This window comes from Pipra filicauda, unplaced genomic scaffold, assembly GCF_003945595.2.
Source record: "Pipra filicauda isolate LSUMZ 115617 unplaced genomic scaffold, ASM394559v2 scaffold144_size1929842_pilon, whole genome shotgun sequence".
Classification (NCBI taxonomy): Eukaryota; Metazoa; Chordata; class Aves; order Passeriformes; family Pipridae; genus Pipra; species Pipra filicauda.
In genome coordinates, this window is record NW_024103929.1 from 1,027,588 (window position 1) to 1,048,350 (window position 20,763).

The 20,763-nt window shown below is 47.6% G+C and overlaps 1 protein-coding gene, 1 long non-coding RNA gene and 1 other non-coding gene across 3 annotated transcripts in view; 1 reads left to right on the forward strand and 2 right to left on the reverse strand.

The window, feature by feature from the left end:
• Window positions 1-2,033, reverse strand: part of HS1BP3 (HCLS1 binding protein 3) — a 51,937-nt gene extending 49,904 nt beyond the window's left edge. The window contains exon 1 of the mRNA XM_027710197.2: window positions 1,803-2,033. Coding sequence (XP_027565998.1) covers window positions 1,803-1,846 — 44 coding nt within the window. The 5' untranslated portion in view covers window positions 1,847-2,033. The remainder of the gene's footprint in view (window positions 1-1,802) is intronic.
• On the forward strand, window positions 1,894-4,569 carry LOC120322705. The gene is made up of 2 exons (XR_005562546.1): window positions 1,894-2,076; window positions 4,283-4,569. It is a non-coding gene; the product is annotated as an uncharacterized LOC120322705 (long non-coding RNA).
• Window positions 1,987-2,068, reverse strand: TRNAS-AGA. The gene has a single exon. It is a non-coding gene; the product is annotated as a tRNA-Ser (tRNA).
• Window positions 4,570-20,763: the final 16,194 nt, after the last annotated feature.

The following is a 20,763-nucleotide window of genomic DNA, read 5'->3' on the forward strand; positions in this document are numbered from 1 at the left end:
TTTCATTCCTGTCTTTTGATTTGCATGTAATAATTAAATTTTACTTTAATTAATCTCCTTTCTGTGCTGAAAGGCTAAGATGGGGAGTGGGGGAATACCCTCTGCAGGCAAGAAAGCAAAGTAAAAGATAAAGTGCTAAGACCACAGAAACTTTATTCCAACGTCTGTGCACCCAGGAGAGTGAACTCTGCACTTCCTGCCTCGATACAGTCAGCCTTGCCAGCAGCACCCAGCTCCAACAACCTCTGCCTTAAGGGGGCCAAAACATGGTGTTCCAGATCATAACAAAAGGAAAAAAACTTGTACAGCTAGTCTATTCATTAAGTGAAGGCAAAATATCTGACACAAATTACCCCCAAACATTTTATTCCTCTGTATAGTCTAAGTACAAGTATACAGATTACAAGCTCCCCAGGGCAGTGTTCACCAAGCCTGTCTGAGTTCAAGAAGTGTTTGGACATTTTCAGGCACATGGTGTGATTCTTGAGGTGTCCTGCACAGAGCCAGGAGTTGGATTCAATGATCCTGATGGATCTCTTCCAACTCAGCATATTCTAAGATTCTATGATTTTTATTACCACAGCAACTAGGAGTCCCATTCTCAAAACCAGTATGTGTAAAGAGTGGAAAAGGTCACAACTGTAGAGCTATTTTACCTCACAAGATAAAAAATGTTTATTTGCTAAAGTCTTAATCCCACACATACATATATATCTCATTTTATCACTGAAAGTATTCCAGTATCAATGGGACAATTTGCAAGTGTGTCTTTTACAGTCTACAGACTGTAAAACGAGTCCAGGTGTTCAGATTTCCATTTCCAAGGCTAAACCTAATATCAAGTCAGTCCTACAAAATATCTATTAGTCAAGTCAGATACATTTGAAGGTTCAAGGCCACTGCTCCAAAGGAAGCCAGATATTAAGGGATTAATATAACAACTTTGAAGTTAATGAGACTGAAATAACTGTTATTTATGTCCTAGGAGATAAGGACTTTGCTGAATCAACACTTCTTCTCATGACTCATCTGACAGGAAACTGCTTTCATGTGGTTTCAAATATTTTGTGGGGATAAAAGAAAAAAACAAGAGAGAGATCTCTATCATTTTTCTATAAAGATTGCCAGAAGCATTTTCTTCTTGAGGCATTTCTCGCGAGGGTTCCTTTATCACATCTAGGAAAACCCAGGTTTTAAAAGTTTAATGCAACGGAAAACAGCGCCTCTGCACCCGCCTGGGGCAGGTTTACAAGAAGGTGGGAAAAGAGAAAAAATCCATTTAGCCCATCACTGGGCTTCCAGCCAGAGGGGCTCCCGGTGGGCACGGGGATCGGGATACAGGGCACGGCAGCGGGGAATGGACATCAGCCAAACCACTGATGAAGCCAAAGCTTCGGGATAAATTCTAATTCCTTCTGACCCACCTCAGAGTCACGACAAGGAAAAGGCGTTTCCGCAGGGCGGGAGCACAGGCTGCGTCAGCGTGGAAGGGAAGCGACCCCAAGTTATCACAGGAGGAAAGGGCCAGGGAGGGATCTCTCCCGGCTGTGAAACGCCAGAAAACTCGAGGATCCGCACGTATCCCAAATGTCCCGGGGCAAACCCACGCAGCAGCCACCCGGCTTCCCCTCAGCTCCGCCACCCCGCGCTCCTTCCCTTCCTTCCCTCCCTCCCTTCGCTTTCCCGGGACGGCTCCCGCCACCAGCGCAGCCGAGGCACAGCTGGCCCGGGAGGGGCATCCCCAGGGGCATCCCCAGCCCCGCCGGGGCCGATCCGGGTGGCGGGGCCGGTGTCCCCGGTACCTGGTGGTGACCAGCACGGCGGGTGCCGGGCCGCGCTGCTCCATGGCCGCGGGAGGAGGTCCCGCCTCCCTTCCCGGGGCCGGCCCTGCCGGATATCGGGCGGCGGCGGCGGCTCCGGTGCAAATCGAGCGGGGGGAGGGAGGAAAATGTCCGGAACGCGGAGAAAAAAGTAGCGGCCTTGGTTCGTAGTCGGCAGGATTCGAACCTGCGCGGGGAGACCCCAATGGATTTCTAGTCCATCGCCTTAACCACTCGGCCACGACTACACCGACGGGTGGGAAGTTTCCCACGGAAACCCCACTAACTCATCCTGTTCCCCACGGGACCAAAACATCCCCCGAGCTTCGGTGCATCTACGCGCTCTCCTCCTCCTCCTCCTCCTCCTCACTGGAAACAGCTCGCGCGCGTCTCTGCCTTAAAACAATGGGCACGGCACTGCTCGAGAGCCCTGGCCTTACCCAGCCCCATCCCGAGGCAGCGCCAGCCGGGAGCAGAACACGGCCACGCACCTCGGCTGTGTGCTCCGAAATTTGTTTTGGGAAGGAAGAAAGAAGCAGCTGGTCCCGCTGCTGCCCCTCACGGCACCCGCGGCCAGTCTGGGCAGACCCGGTTGGTTTGCAGGTTTCTGAGCTCTCGGTTATCCCAGCGCTTTCTCTACACTGGTGCCCAGGGCTTCTGCAGGGAAGCAGCGGGGGCGGGGGGGGGGAGGGGGGGGGGGGAAAGGAAGCTTCGCACCGGGGGCTGCTTTCTGCAGTTATGAGTTATAGAGTCGTTATGGTTGGAACGGACCTCTAAGATCATCGAATTCAACCCTTAACCCAGCCACCATGCTCACCACTACACGGTATCCCCAAGTGCCACATCCACGGGTTTTTTTAGCACCTCAGGGACAGCAATTCCACCACTTCCCCGGGCAGCCTGTTGCAATGCCTGACCACCCTTTCAGTGAATAAATTTTTTTTAATACTCAATCTAAACCTCCCTTGGTGCAATCCGAGGCCATTTTCTCTCCTTTCACTTGGGACAAGCGACCGACCTGCAAATGTCGATAAGGTCCCCCCTGAGCCTCCTCCGGTCTAAACACCTCCAGCTCCCTGAGCTGCTCCTCATCACACTGTGTTCCAGACCCTTCACCAGCTCCGTTGCCTTCTCTGGACAGAAGATTCCCACTAATATGCAAGGGATTATTAGAAAAGCAACAGAAACCAGATTCTGAGACTGCATCAATGCAGCCAAACAAGGTCTGCACACCAGTGGGTGTGCAACATGGTCCAGGGGTGTCCCCAGAGAGGAGCAGCATCTGAAAGAAGACCGAGTGAGTGGATTAGGACTTTTCACCCCTGAAAGGAACAGCTAGAGGAGTTTAGGATGGGATGGAAATCTGTAAAAATAAAGAGAGGTCCAAAGTGGCATACACAGAACAGTCTTTTTTGATGCTTGTCGTGAAACAAGAAATCTGGAGCATGGAACTCAAAACAAAAAGGGGAGACTTCATAGGTGAGCTTCTTTTTTAAATCCCAGTTGTTGTCTCTCCTTGCCACTAAAAACTTTTTGTAAGCAGAGTGTAAACACCATCCCCCAGCTGCAGCCTTTCTGGCACAGGAGTCCTGGTTGCCAGAAGTGCTACAAGCCACCAGAAAGTGTTTTTGGAAGGTGAATTGTTCTCATGTGGCCTCTGACAGGTTAAACAGCTCTGGGCTGGAGCTCCTGAAAGCGCTGGTATATCATGAATAGTTTTATGTCTAAATGAATTGCTTCTCTAATGGCACTTTTATCCCCATTTGGCTTCCTGGATAATCCAATTTATTCAGATAGTAACAAGGAGTAAGCAGCTGGCAGTTAGCTGCCTGAGACAGCAAAAATAGAGCAGGACCTGAGCCATGAGTTCCCACTGAGGCTTGTCATGCTCACTGAGCACTGTCCTTCCAAATATTGCCAAGTGCCTGTGAAGATGCTTCAAAACCTGAGGCTTTTCTCCCTAAACAGAAGTGTTTGCCTGGCCCCTGTATGCTGCCCCTCTTTGTCCTGGAGAGGCTGTGTGCACTATATCAGTATACTCATGAAGAAGTCCAAGGGCTGCCTGTTTATCTGATTTCCTAAGAAGTCTTATCCTATATGGGATTTTTATAACTCCACAGCCCATATCATCGTAATAAATGAATAAAACAAATGCTTCAGTGGTGCTAAATTCTGAGGTTGTTGAAATAATCAGCTGACTTTCCTGTGAGGTTAGGGCAGGGTCTCTCATCAGATGGTGACTGTGAAGAGTGAATCTCAGCATAAAAGGTGCACGTAAATCAAACCTGACAGGAGAAGACTGTAATGTGCCCATAGAGCTGCCTGCTGGAGCTGAGCAACAATCTTTCCTTTTTCAGAAACAACTTCCCAGAATACTTGCAGTTTGATTCTCATGTTACTTTGGATGCAACAGACAAAAGTTCTTCCACTGAACCCTATTTTTTCTTTTTTTTTTGTTGCAGAAATGAGCCCATCGATGAACGTTGGCCAGACCCTACACCTTGGCCATCAGTCACGGTGGCACTGGGACTTGTTTAGTGTAGCTGGTTGTCAACCGGAAACCTGCAGGGGAAGGCTTATGGGAGAATGTGCAGAGAATCTAAGAAGCAATACCACTGAAAGTCATCACTAATAGAGTTATGATTTCCTACCAATACTTGGTAGGAAATCAGCTGCTCCTCTCACCTTCGTGGGTCTCCTTTGCCTCAGTTTAGTTGTGTATGAGTGAAGGAAAGATGAGTAAACTCTCTGAAGTTTCAGGGCTATTTTCTTTGGGATTTTTTTGCTTTTTTCCTTCCTCTTAACTCTCCAGTGCTGACTGGTTTGGTAGGTTGCTTCATTTATTTTTATTCATTCATTTTCCTTTTTTTTTCTCCCCCCTCCTCCCCACCCCCTTTCTTTCTGGACCCTCAACAAACTGAATCAACATACTTGTGCAGTCAGTATTCAGCAGCCTAACGTGCATAGCTGCAGTGCACCTCTGTAACAAAACTGTTAATGAATTTGCACGGAATAACTGCCCACATACAAACCCATGTTCTTTTGCTGCAGGTATGTGTGGTACTGTGGTAGAACCTCAGTGGTTTCTGACTAGATGAGGCAAGGTCAAAGATGACTGCTCCAAGTGAAAGAAGATGCTCAAAGAAAAGGAGGCAGTTGGATTTCAGTCAAAGGCCTCTAGAAAGTAAAGGGAAAGCATGAATAGGAGACAAGTAATTAAGCTTAATAAAAGGTTGAAGGAGTTTTATTTGTGTTCAGGATGTCTGAGCATTGGGAAGTGTCCATATAAGAGGAGCTCTTGATGAAAGGCGGTGTCATCCTGTGTTATGACCCGCCCCAGAAAAAGGGGAGGGGGGTTCTTATCAATAATTCCCTTGGGGTGGATTAGAGTGAAACGACACTGAATAATCGGTGTTTGAAAACATATATAGGTAGGGTTTATTTTAAACATATATAGGTAGGGTTCATTTTAACAATTTTGTTTCAACAGGTATGTTAGCATTTTGGGTGTTATCATCTATATCATCTATAGCAATATGGCATAGGGATAACCTCTGGGGGGGAAAATTCATAAGGGAGAGAAAGGAAAGACAGGATAAGGGTAAGGGAGAGTAAGAGAGAGAAAAGCTGAGAGTGGAAAGATGTCTATAGTCACCGCCCACGGGGTCCAGCGATGACGCTTGGTAGTTGCCGCTTCCATGTCTGTCAGTTGAAGTGGTGGCCTTGATCCGTTGGGGGTGAAGGAGGGAAGCCCCACACTCCAAGAAGTTATGAGTTATTATACCCATGGTTATTGTCACGGGCCGTGCCTCGAGCCTCCAACCTCTCCGTGGGCCTGCGCAGAGTTTCTGTGTCTGGCCTGGTTCCTGCCTTTCAAGATTGGCAGAGGGGGGGATGGGCTTTGATGGGCCATCAGAGGTATAATGCAGAAGTCCTGCAGAAGCCTCAAAAGTCCCTTGGCTACTCTAGAATGCATAAATCATTAACTGTTTCAGTCTCTGACATCCTGGCAACTTAAGATAATAGCTCCCACAACACAGAGGTAATGGAGAAGTCAGACTTTAAATAGAGTTTAAGGAGAGATGCATATAACCTCTGTAAATGGCGTAACTATTTCATGAGTCAAGTGGCTGTTTCTGGTTTTAATATGACCATCGTAAAAATCTTTTAGCTGTCACTTCACAGAAATAAAAGGAAAATGCGATGAGTTAGTCTCAGAATTCAAAACTCAGATCTCATGATTTTCAAGCACCTTTTGAACATTTGGGTTCAGTAGTACAGTTCTTCTTATCTGGGAGCACCCACTACATAACCACTTTATGGTCTGTCCCGTGAGCTGACTTCCATAGTAACCTTCTTGTCACACTGAAGTAGTTTGCTTCTGCTATATCCAGTGGGTTATCACTTTGTGCTATGAAACAAGAGCTGTTTTTCCTCAGAGTGTTTATGTTCAGCACTAGCAGGGCTTTCAGAGCAGAGGACTCCTGGAGGCTCATCAGTGGCTGGTAAATGAGTTGATATAATTTTCCCTCACTTCCTCATAAAATCCCACGACCAGTGTTTCTACTGTCCTTCCACAGTACCTCTGTGCTCTTCTACCCACTGACTGCACATGCAGGAACGGGTCCTTCAGGTGTTTCCTTCAACACAAGGAGAAGTACTGAAAAGCTGCGTAAATGGGAAGGGACTGGGATGTTACCTGTGAGTCAGCTCTTACCAGACAAGGTGTGTATCCTCTGCCACCCTGCACTGCTCCTGCATCAAACCTCTGCCCTGCAGCCTCACGGATCAGGAAGACTCAGCTTTGAACTGCCCTCCCAAACCCTGCACCAGACACTCAGCACAGGCCCGTGGTGTGCGGATATTACAGACCCAATGCCTGACACCCAGGTGAGGGTGACTGAAGCTCAGAGAGCGCCCCATCAGCTGTGTTCACCTCTGGACTTGCTTTTCTGTCCACTAGAGAGCACTCAAGTACAACCTATAGACCCGGGATGGGCTGCTGGTGCTGACTGCAATCCTCAGCTGTGTCTCACTCTGCTGGTTTTGGCGGGGGTAAAGTTAATTTTCTTCCTAGTAGCTAGGAAACCATGACACTCACCTTTTGGGAGTCAATGCCCATCTCCTGTCTGGCACCGTTCACTTGCACACCCAATCCCACTAATTCCATTCTAACCCTCAGCTCATGCTCAAAACCTGACTCTGGGACCAGATATGCTGGGATTTGCTACAGAGCTGAAGTCAGTCAGTGATATGACCACATTTTCAGTCAAGACTGATGTTTGTATTTATTTTTGATACAGTTTTATGCCCAATAGCTAAACTTTCACTGACACATAGCTCAGAGAAGTTTTCTCAACCACCTTCCTCAGCATGAAGAGGGTTGTAGGGGACCAAGTGGGAGTAGAGTGAAAAAGGGGGAGAAGAAAGAAATGAAAAAGATTGGAAGTCAACAGCCTACAGCTCCTATTGTCTGTGAGCTCTCTCAGCATTAACACAGCACTTTTCTGCCAGAGAGTAGATAATTCTCCATCCACCAGCCTGTGGCAGGACAGACAAGAAAATACAGATAGACATGATGGAGATGCAGCAACCACCCCCCTCCTCAGAAAGGGGCACAAACACATTTGATCTCCTAGACCAGATGTGGCTCAAAAGCTCTTCCCTTGGCCCTCCTTATGGCAACCTAAAAAGCATGTGAAAGGATTTTGCAAGGACTGGGGCAAGCCCTGATGGTCTGGGGGCTGGCAGGTGACTGCAGAGCTTGTGATCTGACAGCTGTTGGGTATCTAGGTCCTCTGCAGGGCTTATGCTCTGATGCCTGTGAAATAGCTGACAACCAGGTCCTGGCCTCCTTGGGGAACAGCTTGATGTCAAATTGGGGAACTGTTTGGTGAGCGGGCAAAGGGAAGCACTGTCAGTGAGGAGCGTGTTGGAAGGCAGTTGTAGTGGAGATCCCAGACCTGAGAGGTAAAGGGGATGATTCTCCCTCTCCTTCAGCCCCGACTGGGACATGGAAAAAGTAGGTTTACACCAGGTAGCCTTTCACCACCTGTACTGGAGGACTGCCCACCATCCATCTTCTGCAGGCACTGAGGTCCCACAAAGGGTTAAAGTGAAGAAGGAGAGCCTCTCAAAGCCTGTTAAAATATGGAGTGATTTGTGGCTGGGGTCTGTTCATTCCGTCCATGCAAACGGACTGCAGCCCTGCAGTTTAATCCCTCCCTGTTCCTCACAGGGGCGTGGGGGGACGAGGGGTCTCTGTCAGGGTCAAGGTGTGACCCCATGAACTCATCCCAGGGTCACATCTGTCTCCTGTACACTGAGCAGGGACCAGCTCTTGCAGCACTGTGTCCCTGCCTGGGTGTGATTCTTGGCAGCTCGTGGATTCGCTTTTCATCTCCCCCAAAGCAGAAGGAGAACAACAGTGAGTTTATAAGCCCAGGGGGTATTGTCCACCAATTTTTGAATCCCTGGCAGAGGACTCTGCCTGTAATCATGACAGGATGAGGGGAAATCAGAGCCCTGCTTAGAGTATAGTAAATAAAATGAGAGGGGAAAAGCAAGGGCAGAGGAACATATTTAAAAACAAAATAAATCAGCTATGGAAACACAGTTTAAAAGCTGAACATGAAACTTTTTTCAGCCTTGATTCATATGGGGAGAAATACAATATCATTTCATTACTGAAAAAGGCTGCACTAGGATTCCAGTGAGATGACCACTCACTTATCACTCCTAACACTCTTTTCAGATGACAATTACAAAACCCAGATGTGAACCACTAGGAGATTTTATATTAGGACTGGGCTTCTCAGTGAGTTTCAAAGGTAGCCAAAATGGTAGATTTAAAGTTCACTCTTGTTATATGATGTGGTAAGTTTGTTGATAGCTTGTCAGGACAGTCTTTTAATCTACGCACCTCCTAAACTCAGTATGGATTTATTCTGGGGAGAAGGAAGGAGAGTTATATAGCTGTTATTCATTATGCCTCATGCTTTCCTCCCCCCTTTAAACATTTAACCTGTAATATGATGAGCCACATGTCAGGAATAATCTAGTAGAAACCATAGGTAATCCCTGCTGAAAGATAAACCTGGCTCTTGACCTGCTGCAGCCCTGGAATTCAAATTCCACCTCTCTTAAGTTTGGGGACCCTAGGTAAATCGTGGATGAATTTCATCATAGCCAGTGAGGAAGAAAAGATGAGATTTCCTGGTTTGCCCCAGTTTAATAAAACCAAGCCTTAAAGTACAGAAAATTGTCTATATTATTCAAAAATCACATCTACAGTAAATAGGTAGAGTAGAATCTTTTTTTCCCCCAAAGGAACCATAGTTTTTGGGTAGTTGACTCTTTACATAGGTTCAATGAAAAGTGTTTCCCCAGATCCAGAAAAGGTGAAGGAACAGTCAACAAATTTCCAGGTAGACTCCCAAATATGCTGCCAAGTTTTTCAAGTCCATCTTCACCACACGCCTGACCAAAGCTGTTGTCCAAGTACTTTGCCTTGATTTCCCTCACTCCCACCAAATAAGTTCTGGAGGTGTTCGTGTCCATACTAAGTTATTTGGTTGGAGATGAGCAAGAGCCCAAGGCCTGCCTGGCTTTGGTGCTGGCTCCTGGTTGCTCATTAGCTGCATGAAGCATAGAGATGACTCCTTTTATGAAGCCTCCTGCCTGCAGGAGTAAAGGCTGAGACTCATGGAGACCCAGACTTCTCTGCTGAACTACCCACCACAGCACAGTGCGAGCCAGTCAGGTTAGAGCTGGCCAGATTTTTTTTCCTGGATTTCTTTATAAAATTAGGAAACCTTTCTGGGACATTGTTGGAACAATTCTTCCATTTTTATGACTGATGCTGGACCTGACTGAAATTCTCTCAAATGGAAAAATTTCAACTCTCTGAATTAGCAAAAAACTCAGAAGGGACTGGGAGGAGGGATGGTGTTTTTCTTCATCATCTCTTCCTAAATAGGAAGTGTATGCAATTGCTCTGTCTGTTGCTCCATGTATCTGCCAGTCTAGCTGTCTGCTCCCCACTTAATAACGTTGCAACAACCCAATGACCAATTTTAATCAAATACAACAGAAAAGAAGATGGCTGGACAACTTTCAGCTCCTCCAATTATTGTAAAAAACTGGCAGCTCAATAGGTGAGAGGCCTGGATTTGTGTCCCTCCAAGGGAAAGGCTGAGGCATAGACTTAAGCAGCTACCTGTTTGATTTGGCTCACCAGTAAGCCAGTCACTTCTGGTGTACCTCCAGTGCGTGATGGAAATAAAAGGGAAGTAAAATGCAGGGGTTTTGGTAAACTGAGTTGCATTAGTTCTGCTGCACTCTTTTCAGTCCAAGATAACTGATTTGGCAGATGCCATGAGAGAGATTGCAATCGCCCAACCGTTTCTTGGTGACAGCAAGCCAGGATAGAGTTGCCCAGTTGTGCAGGGAGATCTGTAACCGTGCATCTGTCTCATAGCACAACCAGTACAACCCATCTCGTCAACCAATCGTTCATACACAGCTGTAGTAGGAAGATGAATATCTTTCCAGGTCAATGCTGTTTCTTCCAGTAGCAGAGTTTTGCTCACAGGCATTTTACAACAAGCATTTTAAGTCAAATGCTCTGATTCTTACTTAGAAAGTGGCTGACAGTCAGACTCTGGGTTTCACCAGGCCATGAACACAGGTTTCTACATCCATGTTTTTTAATGAAGATGTTAGTATTGCAGTTGTAAAGATGTTATAAAGCAGTAACAATTTGCCTACCCAGATTCACAGAGAGATATCATTCTTGCTTAAAATTAGATTTTTTGGCCTCCTCAAAGTCTTGCTCTGTGCTGGTCTGGTAGACTGGCTTTGTAGTCAATGGAGAAGAGGAAAATTTCGGGGAGCACTGGGGTCTGCTTCAGGTGCTCACTTAAAGATTTGTACCCTAAAAGGGCTTACATTTTCTCCAGTGGCTATAGGGGAATGGTAACAACCAGCTTAGGTGCTCAGGTCTCAATTCAACTGTTCGGCTGTGGTTTAGTGCCCTTGAAGAGACCTTGGTGTATCCCGCATGGCATCCAACTGCTGCCCTAGAGGGTTTCAGGTCTTGTGCTGGTCTTGTGCTATGTCTACATGTCCAGGCAGGTGTCTTGGATCTCTGTTACATCCCAATTTGCAGTGTCTATGCGTAGAAAACAGAATGAGGCCTAAATGGTTGAAATTCATGACCTTAGAAGCAGGTGTTTGTGCTGTCATGTGCATTAAATATATATATATTGTAGTAATAGAAAATCAATTCAGTGCAGTCTTTGGAGTCCAAAGAGTGGTACAGCTGATGCATGTCTAACAAATTTCACATTCTAGATCAAGTGAAATGAATCCACCCTAAATGCTTCCTTATCACACTCCCCCAAAACAGTAACTACTAAAATAGCACTATAAGGGTGTTGGAGGTTTTATAGAAATGAGTGATTGTCCTTCAGAAAGACAGAGGAAAATACATCCCTAGAGACAGATGTAGCCATTTATGGTACAATGGTGTAGCAACACTTTGGATATTTTTCTCATGAGTCAAGTTCTCGGCTTTCCAAAATGCAGGAAGAAGCAACCACCACCTGGTGAGAAAAACAATCAGCCTGAGGAGAATGGAAATGAAGTCTCCTTGGGAGACCACATTTTTCTGTCTGGTCCTACAACCAGCTGTATCCATTCCCACTTCATATGACTGGTGCCTCTGCTGAAATCAGTCACTCGGGTGTTCAAATCTACAATTACAAAACCAGAGTGGTAATTTCTACCCAAACATAACGCAGTCAGGGGAGTTGGTCTGGGCTGTGATGAGCTGGGGAGGGGAATGGGAAATGCAGGACTTGTGGAAAAACTAATTGCAGGGAAGGTGCTTTTCTTCCTGAGACTCCATCAAGAACATCCGTGTGCAAGGTTGGAAATACACCTCTACTATTTCCTTAATCCTTTTCCCAAGCTGCCCTCGAGAGCAGGCAGGGACCTGTTACTACAGAGAGGGGAAAACTAAGATGTGAAGGACTGTGGCTGTCCCAAGCTCCCACCCAGTGGGAAGGAGCTGGAAATGAAGGAGGAGAAACAAGGAATACTCGCTTTTATCAAAGCTGAACTTGGTTCTGCAAGAAGCTGGCATCCCGAGCACAGCTCCAACCTGAGGGAGGGAAGGACAGAGAGGCTCAGCCAGGGGCTGGCATGGGCTTGGGATCCCGCTGGGATGAAGCTGGCTGATCACTGTGCTACATTTTCCCAAAAATTTAAACTGTTCAGCTACCACAACTCTCTTCTCTGAACTACCAGCACAAGCCCTATTTCTGCTCCTGGGATTGTGGCTTTTCATGAAAAAGCCAGAGGAACTGCAAAACTTGGAATAGTGGAGGAATAAATACCTAAATTCAGGAACTATGGTACAAGGTGACCATAATTGTGGTTGTTATTAGGAGCTGGACTCAATGATCCATGTGGGTCCCTTCCAACTCTGGATATTCTATGGTTATTCAATCATTATTGAGTATTTACATTCACAACCTGTCTTACACATACTGTATCCGCAAGCCATCACTGTACAGAGGAAAAAAACATGGAGAAGATTTAGAGGAAAAAACTATGGAGAAGATTCAGAACTGGGTTCACTTGCAGTTTCCACATTGCTAAATCATCAAAGACCAGAACAATCTTTCACAGTCCTTGTGCCTTTGGTTCTTATACAAACTGTCAGCCCAGACAGAATCTGCACTGCAGGACAAGGCCCTGCAGAGAGGACAGAGGCAGAATTTAATATCTCCTTGTTCCAAGTGCAAAGTGCTTGTTAGAAAACCAACAGGTGACCACTGGACCATCATTTTTTTTCATGCAGGAGTCAGTCATATTAAGTAATTTTCAGCTGCACTTTTCTTCTGTAGACAGAACAGGGAGCCCAAAATGGCATATTTTGACTTATGAACCTGGTGAGATCAGTATGTGAACCACAGAAATAGGCAGAGCTCCCTGTACACTGCTGAAGTGACCCACACACAGTGCTGTGCTCTTCAAGGATTTCTTCAGTATCAGAAAGTCCCATCTCATTTATTTTTTTCCTACTAAATTCTGATTATCTTCTCAGAAGAGCAGGTGCTTGGGTGCTAAAAGAGGCACCTGGGGGCTCTCTTCAGATTGCAGGGCACCCAAGATGTTAACATGGAATCATAGGATCTTTTAGGTTTGAAAAGATCCGTAGGCATGGTGCTGGTCAATGAGGCTGAAGGGGTAGGATCGCCTCCTTTTCTGAGGCAGCAGCTGGAGGTCTGGATGTCTCAGGTGGCACCATATGCTCACATTTAAGCATGTGAGATGATCTCAGGTGCCTGAACCTGTGCATGAGCATTTTTGGTGTATAAGAACACCCCAGCTGGCAAAGCAAAGCAAACATGTTCCTTGCATCAAATATAAATTATAGAACCATGGAAAGGTTTGGGTTGGAAGGGACCTTAAAGATCATCTAGTTCCAACCTCCCACCATTGGCAAAGATGCCACCCACTAGACCTGGTTGTTCAGGTTGTTCCTGAACACTTGAACACTTCCAGGAGTGAGGCATCTATAACTTCTCTGGGCAACCTCTTCCAGTGCCTCAACACTCTCACAGTAAAGAATTTGTTCTTAATATCTGATCTCAATCTCTCCTCTTTTAGTTTAAAATTTTTCTCCCTCATCCTGTCACTATCTGCATGTGTAAAAAAATTGCTTTGACTCTCTCTTATAAGCCCCTTTTAGAGTACTGCAAGGCTGCAATGAGGTCTTCCTGGAGCCTTTTCTTTTCCAGGCTTAACAAACCCCTACTGCCTGTCTCCACAGGAGAGGTGCTCCACCCTTGTGGTCATCCCTGTAACCTGCTCTGTTTAACAGGTCTGTGTCTTTCTCGTTAAGGCACAAATGGATGTTACCTAAATACTGATGTCAGCACGGCCCACACCAACTTGCAGTGTTGAGCAAGAGAGTTGAGTTGAGCAAAAGAGCTGAGTTAGGAAGTTGTGAAGACACACCACTGTAATGCATTAGGAAATCAAGTTCATTGCTAATAGGGTATTTGACATCTCACCCAGTGATGTGTGTCAGTGATTCAACTGCCACTGCCCAGAGGCATGGCTTTAACTTTAGTGAAAGCACTAAATAAATGTACAAGGACTGCAAGATTTAGTACATTGCTTTTATCTCCTTCAAATACATCTACTAAGGAAAAGATATGTGGGCAGAAAGCTTGTTCTGACTTGTATAGTAATACTATGCAAAGGACCCTAAAGTGAGGTGTGATTTGCTCTTTATATTAACTCAAGGGTGCTTTGAGAAGAGAAATACAAAGATGGAGCTTCACCTGATACACCCATAGTAAAACTGTAACATCTGATCCTGCACCTCACACTCAAGTCCATCTAATGCACGGCGCAAAGGAAAAGGTTTGTGCCCACATAACATATTCCTGTTTTCCATCTCTCTTTCTTGTATACAGGACACACTCATAGCGGGTTGATTTGCATGTGTTTCACAGCCTAAGGGGAGAGAAACAAGAGTGAGTGCCTTCGAAACTGCTAGTGCCTTCCACATTTCATAAGTGCGACAGGAAACACCTTACGCAGAGGCTCAGTGCTATAAATCCCTTCTCCAGGAGATGGTGCTCCTGCCCTGGGAGAGATCCCTGCCCGCGCGCTTCCAGATGATGCTCGGTCCCACCGCAGCCACCCGACCCCTCTGCTGGGCTGGGACGCGATGGTTCTTGTCGTCTGAGCTTCTCTTGCTGCTCAGCAGCTGAAGGAGAAAGAGACCTAGGGCATGAAATGTTTTCCAATAAAAGTTGGAAAAGGCAAGATGGAAAAAGAAAGCAGAAATTGTTGGGTTAAAATGCAGAACTGCACAGGAGACCAGAAGGTACGAGTGGTAAGTAGTTCATGAGCTACTTAGTTTGCCCTATGGTCTGTGCTGGTTTCTGTGGGGCCTTTTGGGTGAGGGGCATCTCTCCTGAGTGCCTGGCCCAAACCACCCACATTCATCATGAAAGGACACGCTGCCCTGGCAGGAAGGTCAGACAGACAGAATCTTCAACAGAAGTGATCCAGACCATGAGAAGTTGCAATCAAACAGGACTTTGGACCACATCCCTTTCCGCACTCAGGCACCCACCTTCCTCCATTCCTCCTCCTCCTCCTCACAGCCCAGCACAGCAGCTGGCACAGAGGAGTGAAGGGAGGAGGACTGGGCTGCAGTTGAGGACTGGCAGGTCTGCTCTGGCCCTCTGCACACCTCAGCTGACACCCATGGCTTGTTGGTGTCCCCAGAGCAACTGTCCAGGAAACCAAAGTTGATACCTCCAACTGGATATCTTGCGTTGCCAGCAGTACTTTGGTAGGATCCATCCCCCTGTTGATTCCTAATCAGGATGATATCCCCAAAAAGGAGGGAAATCAGTTCTTGGGGAAAGGCCTTCTTTGCCAGATCCCTCTCACTGGTGGAGAACTATCGGGCTGACCTAAAAACTTCAGAGTTTATCTCCATTTGTCTGGTCTATAGAGGAAAACAAAAACATGGGATTAGAGCACTGAAGTAAATGAGAGAGAAAAGAGTTTCTGACAAAGAACAAACAATACCAAAGGATGGGAAGATAACTTAAAGGGGAACCCCCCCCCCATTCTTCCTTCCATGTTCATAGCGGTGAACATCTGCATGCAGAAAGTTATGAGTGAGACAGAACTGGAGTTATGGGTAAGACTTTGTGTTGGGATAGAAAGCATAAGACTTCATATGGAGAAATTCTGTCTCAAGTGGCAGAGAAATGAGAGTGACAACAGTGGTGAGTAGCACTTGTTGGAGAGGGATGGGAAGAGGGGAGAGGACTCTCCTAGGAATAATTGGGAACTGGAAAGATGGGGGTGAGCTACTGTGAGCAGTGTTCCTTTTCTGGTGCTCCCTTGGGTCTCCACTCTACTCTCCCAGCCGGGTATCACCTTCAGGTCCTGATACCCCCACATCTGAGGGGCCTTTGCAAAGGGGCTGGGAGCTGGAGGACAAGAAGTTGGGGAGAAACACAATAATGTGGAAAACAGATGAGAGAAAAAAGGACTCAGTGGAGATCAAAGGATTAAATATGGAAAAATAAAGAATCATGGAGCAGAGTTTGAGGAAGGCTGTAGGAGAGCACTTCCCCTGGTGACCTCTCACATGGACAGCCAGGGGTGGGTAGGAGGCAGCTGAGGGCTTTCTGCACCTCTGTAACAGCTGTCCCAGCTGGGGTCTGTGTTAATGCTGTAAGAACTGCTTTCTGGAGGTACAGCTCACCCTGCAGTAACTAGTGATGGGAGGAAGGTGACTGAGAAGAAACCAGAATGAAGTGAATCCCACCCCTTCCAACTAGATGCTAGCCTAGACTACCACCATAAGAATACTTGAGTGAGTCGCCACCATGGTCCAGCATCTGGGCTTGGTGCATAGACAAATTACCTGCTGACTCTGCACCCTTCAAAAAGCAAATGGGCTTTTTTTTTTCTTTTTTGAGCACGACTGAGTGCTCAACTGTGCTTTGACTCGCTACTTTCAGGTGGCTTATGCCCAATCCTGTCGACCAGATGCTGAATAGGACAATTTTCCCTGAGGGGATTGGAAAGCCTGTTTCAAGAAGCTTTTATGTTTCCAGAAGGATTGAATTTTCAGTAAAGCATTTCCATAAGTCTCCTGTCCTCTAGCTAGAGCACAGTGTTCAAATAGAAAGTGATGTGAGACAAGCACAGCTTTAGGCATCCAGGCTGTGGTGACGTCAGGTCTCTGGGCCTGAAGCAAAGCAGCCCATGGGGTCCTTGAATCTGTCTGATGTTTCATGCATGGAGTTTGTACCTTGATTTGTCTTATCTTCTCTGGCTATCCCTGTGCAGACAACCAGAAAGAATTCAGCTTGGCTTGAGTTTAAGTACGTTTTGGAAGGAGTTGCTGGAAGATTTGGAAAGAAAATGATGCCGTTGCTTGGTTACTTGCTGAGCTGGCCTTGCTGTCACTTGTAGCCATCTCACTAGAAGACATTTGTTAAGTGAAGCCTCAAGAGGCTTCTTGTGTGGTCACTACATGAAAACACACTCTTCCAAATAGCCACTGGCATCAACATTCTGATCGCTCTGAACTTGCTCGAGACTTGAAAAGTTGATGGAGCCCCACTGACTTAGTTAACAGAAACAGCCACTCCAGCTTTGAAGGGTGGAGGGGACTTGTCACTGCAGTTTGGTTTTATTCCATCAAAAAGGGCTGATGATAGGGAACGTGAGGTGGAGGTGCAGAGCTGTGGGAATGTGGCTGTGATGTGAGGTACGTGGTTATTATTCCTTGAGGATTTCCCTTCTGCCTCAGTTTCCTCCTTTGAGAAGTGGTCTTCCGTGACTAGTGGGTTCCAGTTAAATTGAATACCCCGTTCTTTCCTGTGCCAAAGAGCATCTGTAGGGCAGCCCCTCTGCCAGGCTGGGACCTTGCCCACAGTTGCACAAGAGGATGCAGATGTGGTAGGGGAGTTCACCCTGCCCAGGACTCATGGAAATGAATCGGTGCTCCACACACAAAGGTCCCCAGCCACCATGGACAATGCAGGAGGACAAGCAGGGCAGTGCTGGGGACCAAGAGAGGGAGCAGAGGGACGGAGACTATGTCAGAGGGACTAGCCTAAGTATCAGCCAGGCAGAAATGATTCCTTCCTGATCCTGAAGGAATCAGCATCCAAAAAATGTTCCCAATAAGAAAACAGGCTTAGTGAGTTGACTGCCCCCTTCTTTCCAAAAACCTGACCTGTTGGTGAAGGGAGAAAGAGATCATAGTGGGACAAGGTGCAAGCTGTTATGGGAGTCAGGATCCATCCTGGGCATACAGCCACTGGCTTCATGTTGTCTGGGACTAGTTCTTAGGGAAAAATTAGAGGTAATTGGGGCCCTTTATCTTCATCTGAGGTTCTGGCACACTTCTGATTTAATACTTGGTGAACAGGGTGACAGGACAGTCTCAGAACTGTTTTTCAACCCGTGATGGAGGTACCCAGAGGATTTGTAAGTGTAAAAGCAAAGAGAGATGGAGCCAGTGAGCAGGTCTGGAGCCAGGATCACCACATTGGTTAAGGGCCCCCAAGGGCAGGAGCACGTTGCTGTACCCACAGCAGTGGGGAGTGCCCTCAAGAGGAACAAGTCTATTTACTGGTGGAGCCGAACGGACATAAAATCTCCCTCAGTTATATGGGTGTTTTTTTCTGTGTAAACTTGCTAATTGAGTTGTAAAATAAAACTGCAGTCCTTCCTCTCCAATTTCTGCTGCTGCAGCAGCGTGCTAATTTGGTTTTGGAAGGGGGCTGGTAGAAGGTGGCTCTTTGCCAGTGTGAAATTATGCGCAAAGGTTTGCAGTGGGAGATGAGGGAGCCCGTCCTCGGCACAGGGAAGGACTGGGGGCAGGAGCTGCTGAGCAGGGCTAGAGCGGCTTGGGAAGGTCCTGCAGCTGGGCTGGGCTGGGCTGGGCTGATGGAAATTCAAGAAAGCCCAGAAGGGTTTAAGTGAAGTTGCAATGGATTACAGATGGGAAAGTTAGCGCCTGTGCACCTCAGTAGATGCTATGTGGTTGAGAGGATGAGCTGTGGGATTTCACATCTACCCTCTGGCATGGCTGGGCAGGATTTGCCTCTTGGGTCTGTGTACCCATGTGTGTGTGGTGTGTGTGTGTGTGTGTGAGTGTGCCTTTGGTGTGGGCATGTGTGCCTGGTGTGTGCAGACATGTGTGTCCATGTCGCTCGGGGTGGTGTGGGTATGCCTGTGTTGGGTCTCCATACAGATGGTGAGGACAGGGATCTGGCTCTCATCACCCAGCAGCACAAAGCTCTGTCACGGGGACAACTGTGCACAGGAACAAGGATGGTGTGGTGCAAACTCATGCAGAGGAACCCACTGCTCAGCTCTGCTGACTTGCACCGGGCAGGGATTTGGCCTTGCTGCCCACACTGGGGGCTGAGAAGAGGACTGGTCTGTAGGGAAAAAAAAACTGTGATAAAAAAAAAAAAACAGAAGGCACAGCCTGGCTGTCTGTTGCATCAGTGTAACTTTAATTTTTGAAAAACACACAGAAAAAATGCAGTGACAGTTCCAGTCCCAGGGTGAAGCCTGGGGTTCCACATGTTTGGCAGGTACATGCACCCCAACATGCAGGAGGATGTAACGTCTCAGGGGACCCAGGACATGGACCACATTCACCATTTTTGTGTCTTTCAGTGTTTCACATAAAACTGACTGTGTGAAAACAATTCCAGGCAGCAGGCTCCAAAAACCATTGCGAGAAGCCCAGAGGTTTATGGATAGATTTGTCTGCCCATTTTCCAGAATTCAACAGTCCTTCCTGTCCCATCATCCTTCCATCCTTCTGCGGATCCCTTTGATCCCTTCTCTGGGCAGCATTGGGAAGGGATCGCTGCCATACCTTTCAGTGGGAACATCAGGAGCACAGTTTGTGACCCTGGAGCTGCTAGTTGAGGTGGGATTGAATGGGGCAGGGCTAGACAGTGTTTTTCAGCCTTCCCATCTTTGGGAAGAACTGCCCTCAGCATTCAGCCCTGCTGCCGCCTGCTCTCATTCTGTGAGGGCACACAAGTGGGATCTCAGCACCCTGGCAAGGGGGGAGTGAGGCCTCAGGGGCTGGAAGGTCTTGTCAGGTGCTTTTAAAAGTGACCTTTAGTGTCTGAAGAGCATCAGGCTGGATTTAATAAGGGACTGACAAAAGAATAACAATTACTAAAGCCTTCCTCTGCCTTCCCTTCCTCTGCCTCCTGCCCCAACTGGGTTAGGGTTCCTGGTGGTCACTAACTGCTGGGTGGGTGGTGCCAGTGGCAGCGTGCAAGGCCCTGTGGTCTGTGCAGAGTGTGCAAATGCTGTGCAAGCCACACAAACTCTATGTAAAGGCTGTGCAAGCCCTGTGCAAATGCTGTGCAAAGGCTGGGCAAAGTGTGCAAAGTGTGCAAATGGCTTTGGGCCTGGCCATCCAGCACTGCGAGAGACAGGGATTTCTCGGGATGCGGATTTCTTGGGATGGTGTCATGGGAGCTGTGTCTGTGTCTCTGCACAGTGTGTGCGTTCATACCGAGCAAATCCGCTGGCTGGCATTAGAAACCCGCTCGTGATACTGTGACAAAGCACCTGTAAAATCACAGCAGAAAGAAATCCGAGAGGTTGCAGTGACAAATGCTCGTGAGAAGCAATTGTTTGGGGGGGGAAAGGGAAAAAAAAAAAAAGCCATGTTTGTTTTGGCAAAACACCTACATTCCTTCAAATAAATCATCGCAGCCCTTGTTTTTGTATTTGTGGAGAAATCTCAACAGACATAACCAGGGACTTAAGAGACTTGAAATAACATCCTAGTAAATACCCCACTTTGTTATTTTAATCGAGACCCAAGGAAACATCTGAATTTTACCAAGGAAACCCTCCGTGCGAGGGAAAACATCAGCCCGCAGCCCGGCCGGGGCTTTGTTTTGCTCCGGTGTCGGGCTCCCGAGGCGGAATTGCCGGGGCCGATGGAGGTGCGGGGCAGCCCGGGACAGTCGCTCCGGCTCCCTCGACGCTCCCGGCCCGGCCCCGCAGCCAGCATCACCCCCGCAGGCCAGTCTGGGGGTGAGAAGTCAGCCCGAAATGTGGGGTGACGGTTCCTCAGTCCGAAACAGAGCCGGGGTGTGCCCCACGTCCAGTGTGGGACCGGGACCCCCGCCCCAGTACGGGGTGGCGGGTGACCCCCTCCAATACAGGGTCGCCTCCCATCCGCATCCCCCCTAATTAGGCTGGAGTGACGCCGCGGCACGGGGCTGTGGGACGCAGCTCTCCCCGACAAATGAGGGGGTACGGGTGCCCCCACGGGGGGCGCAGGTGCCTCCCACTAGGCGGGGCAGGAACCTGCGGGGGTCTCACCTGC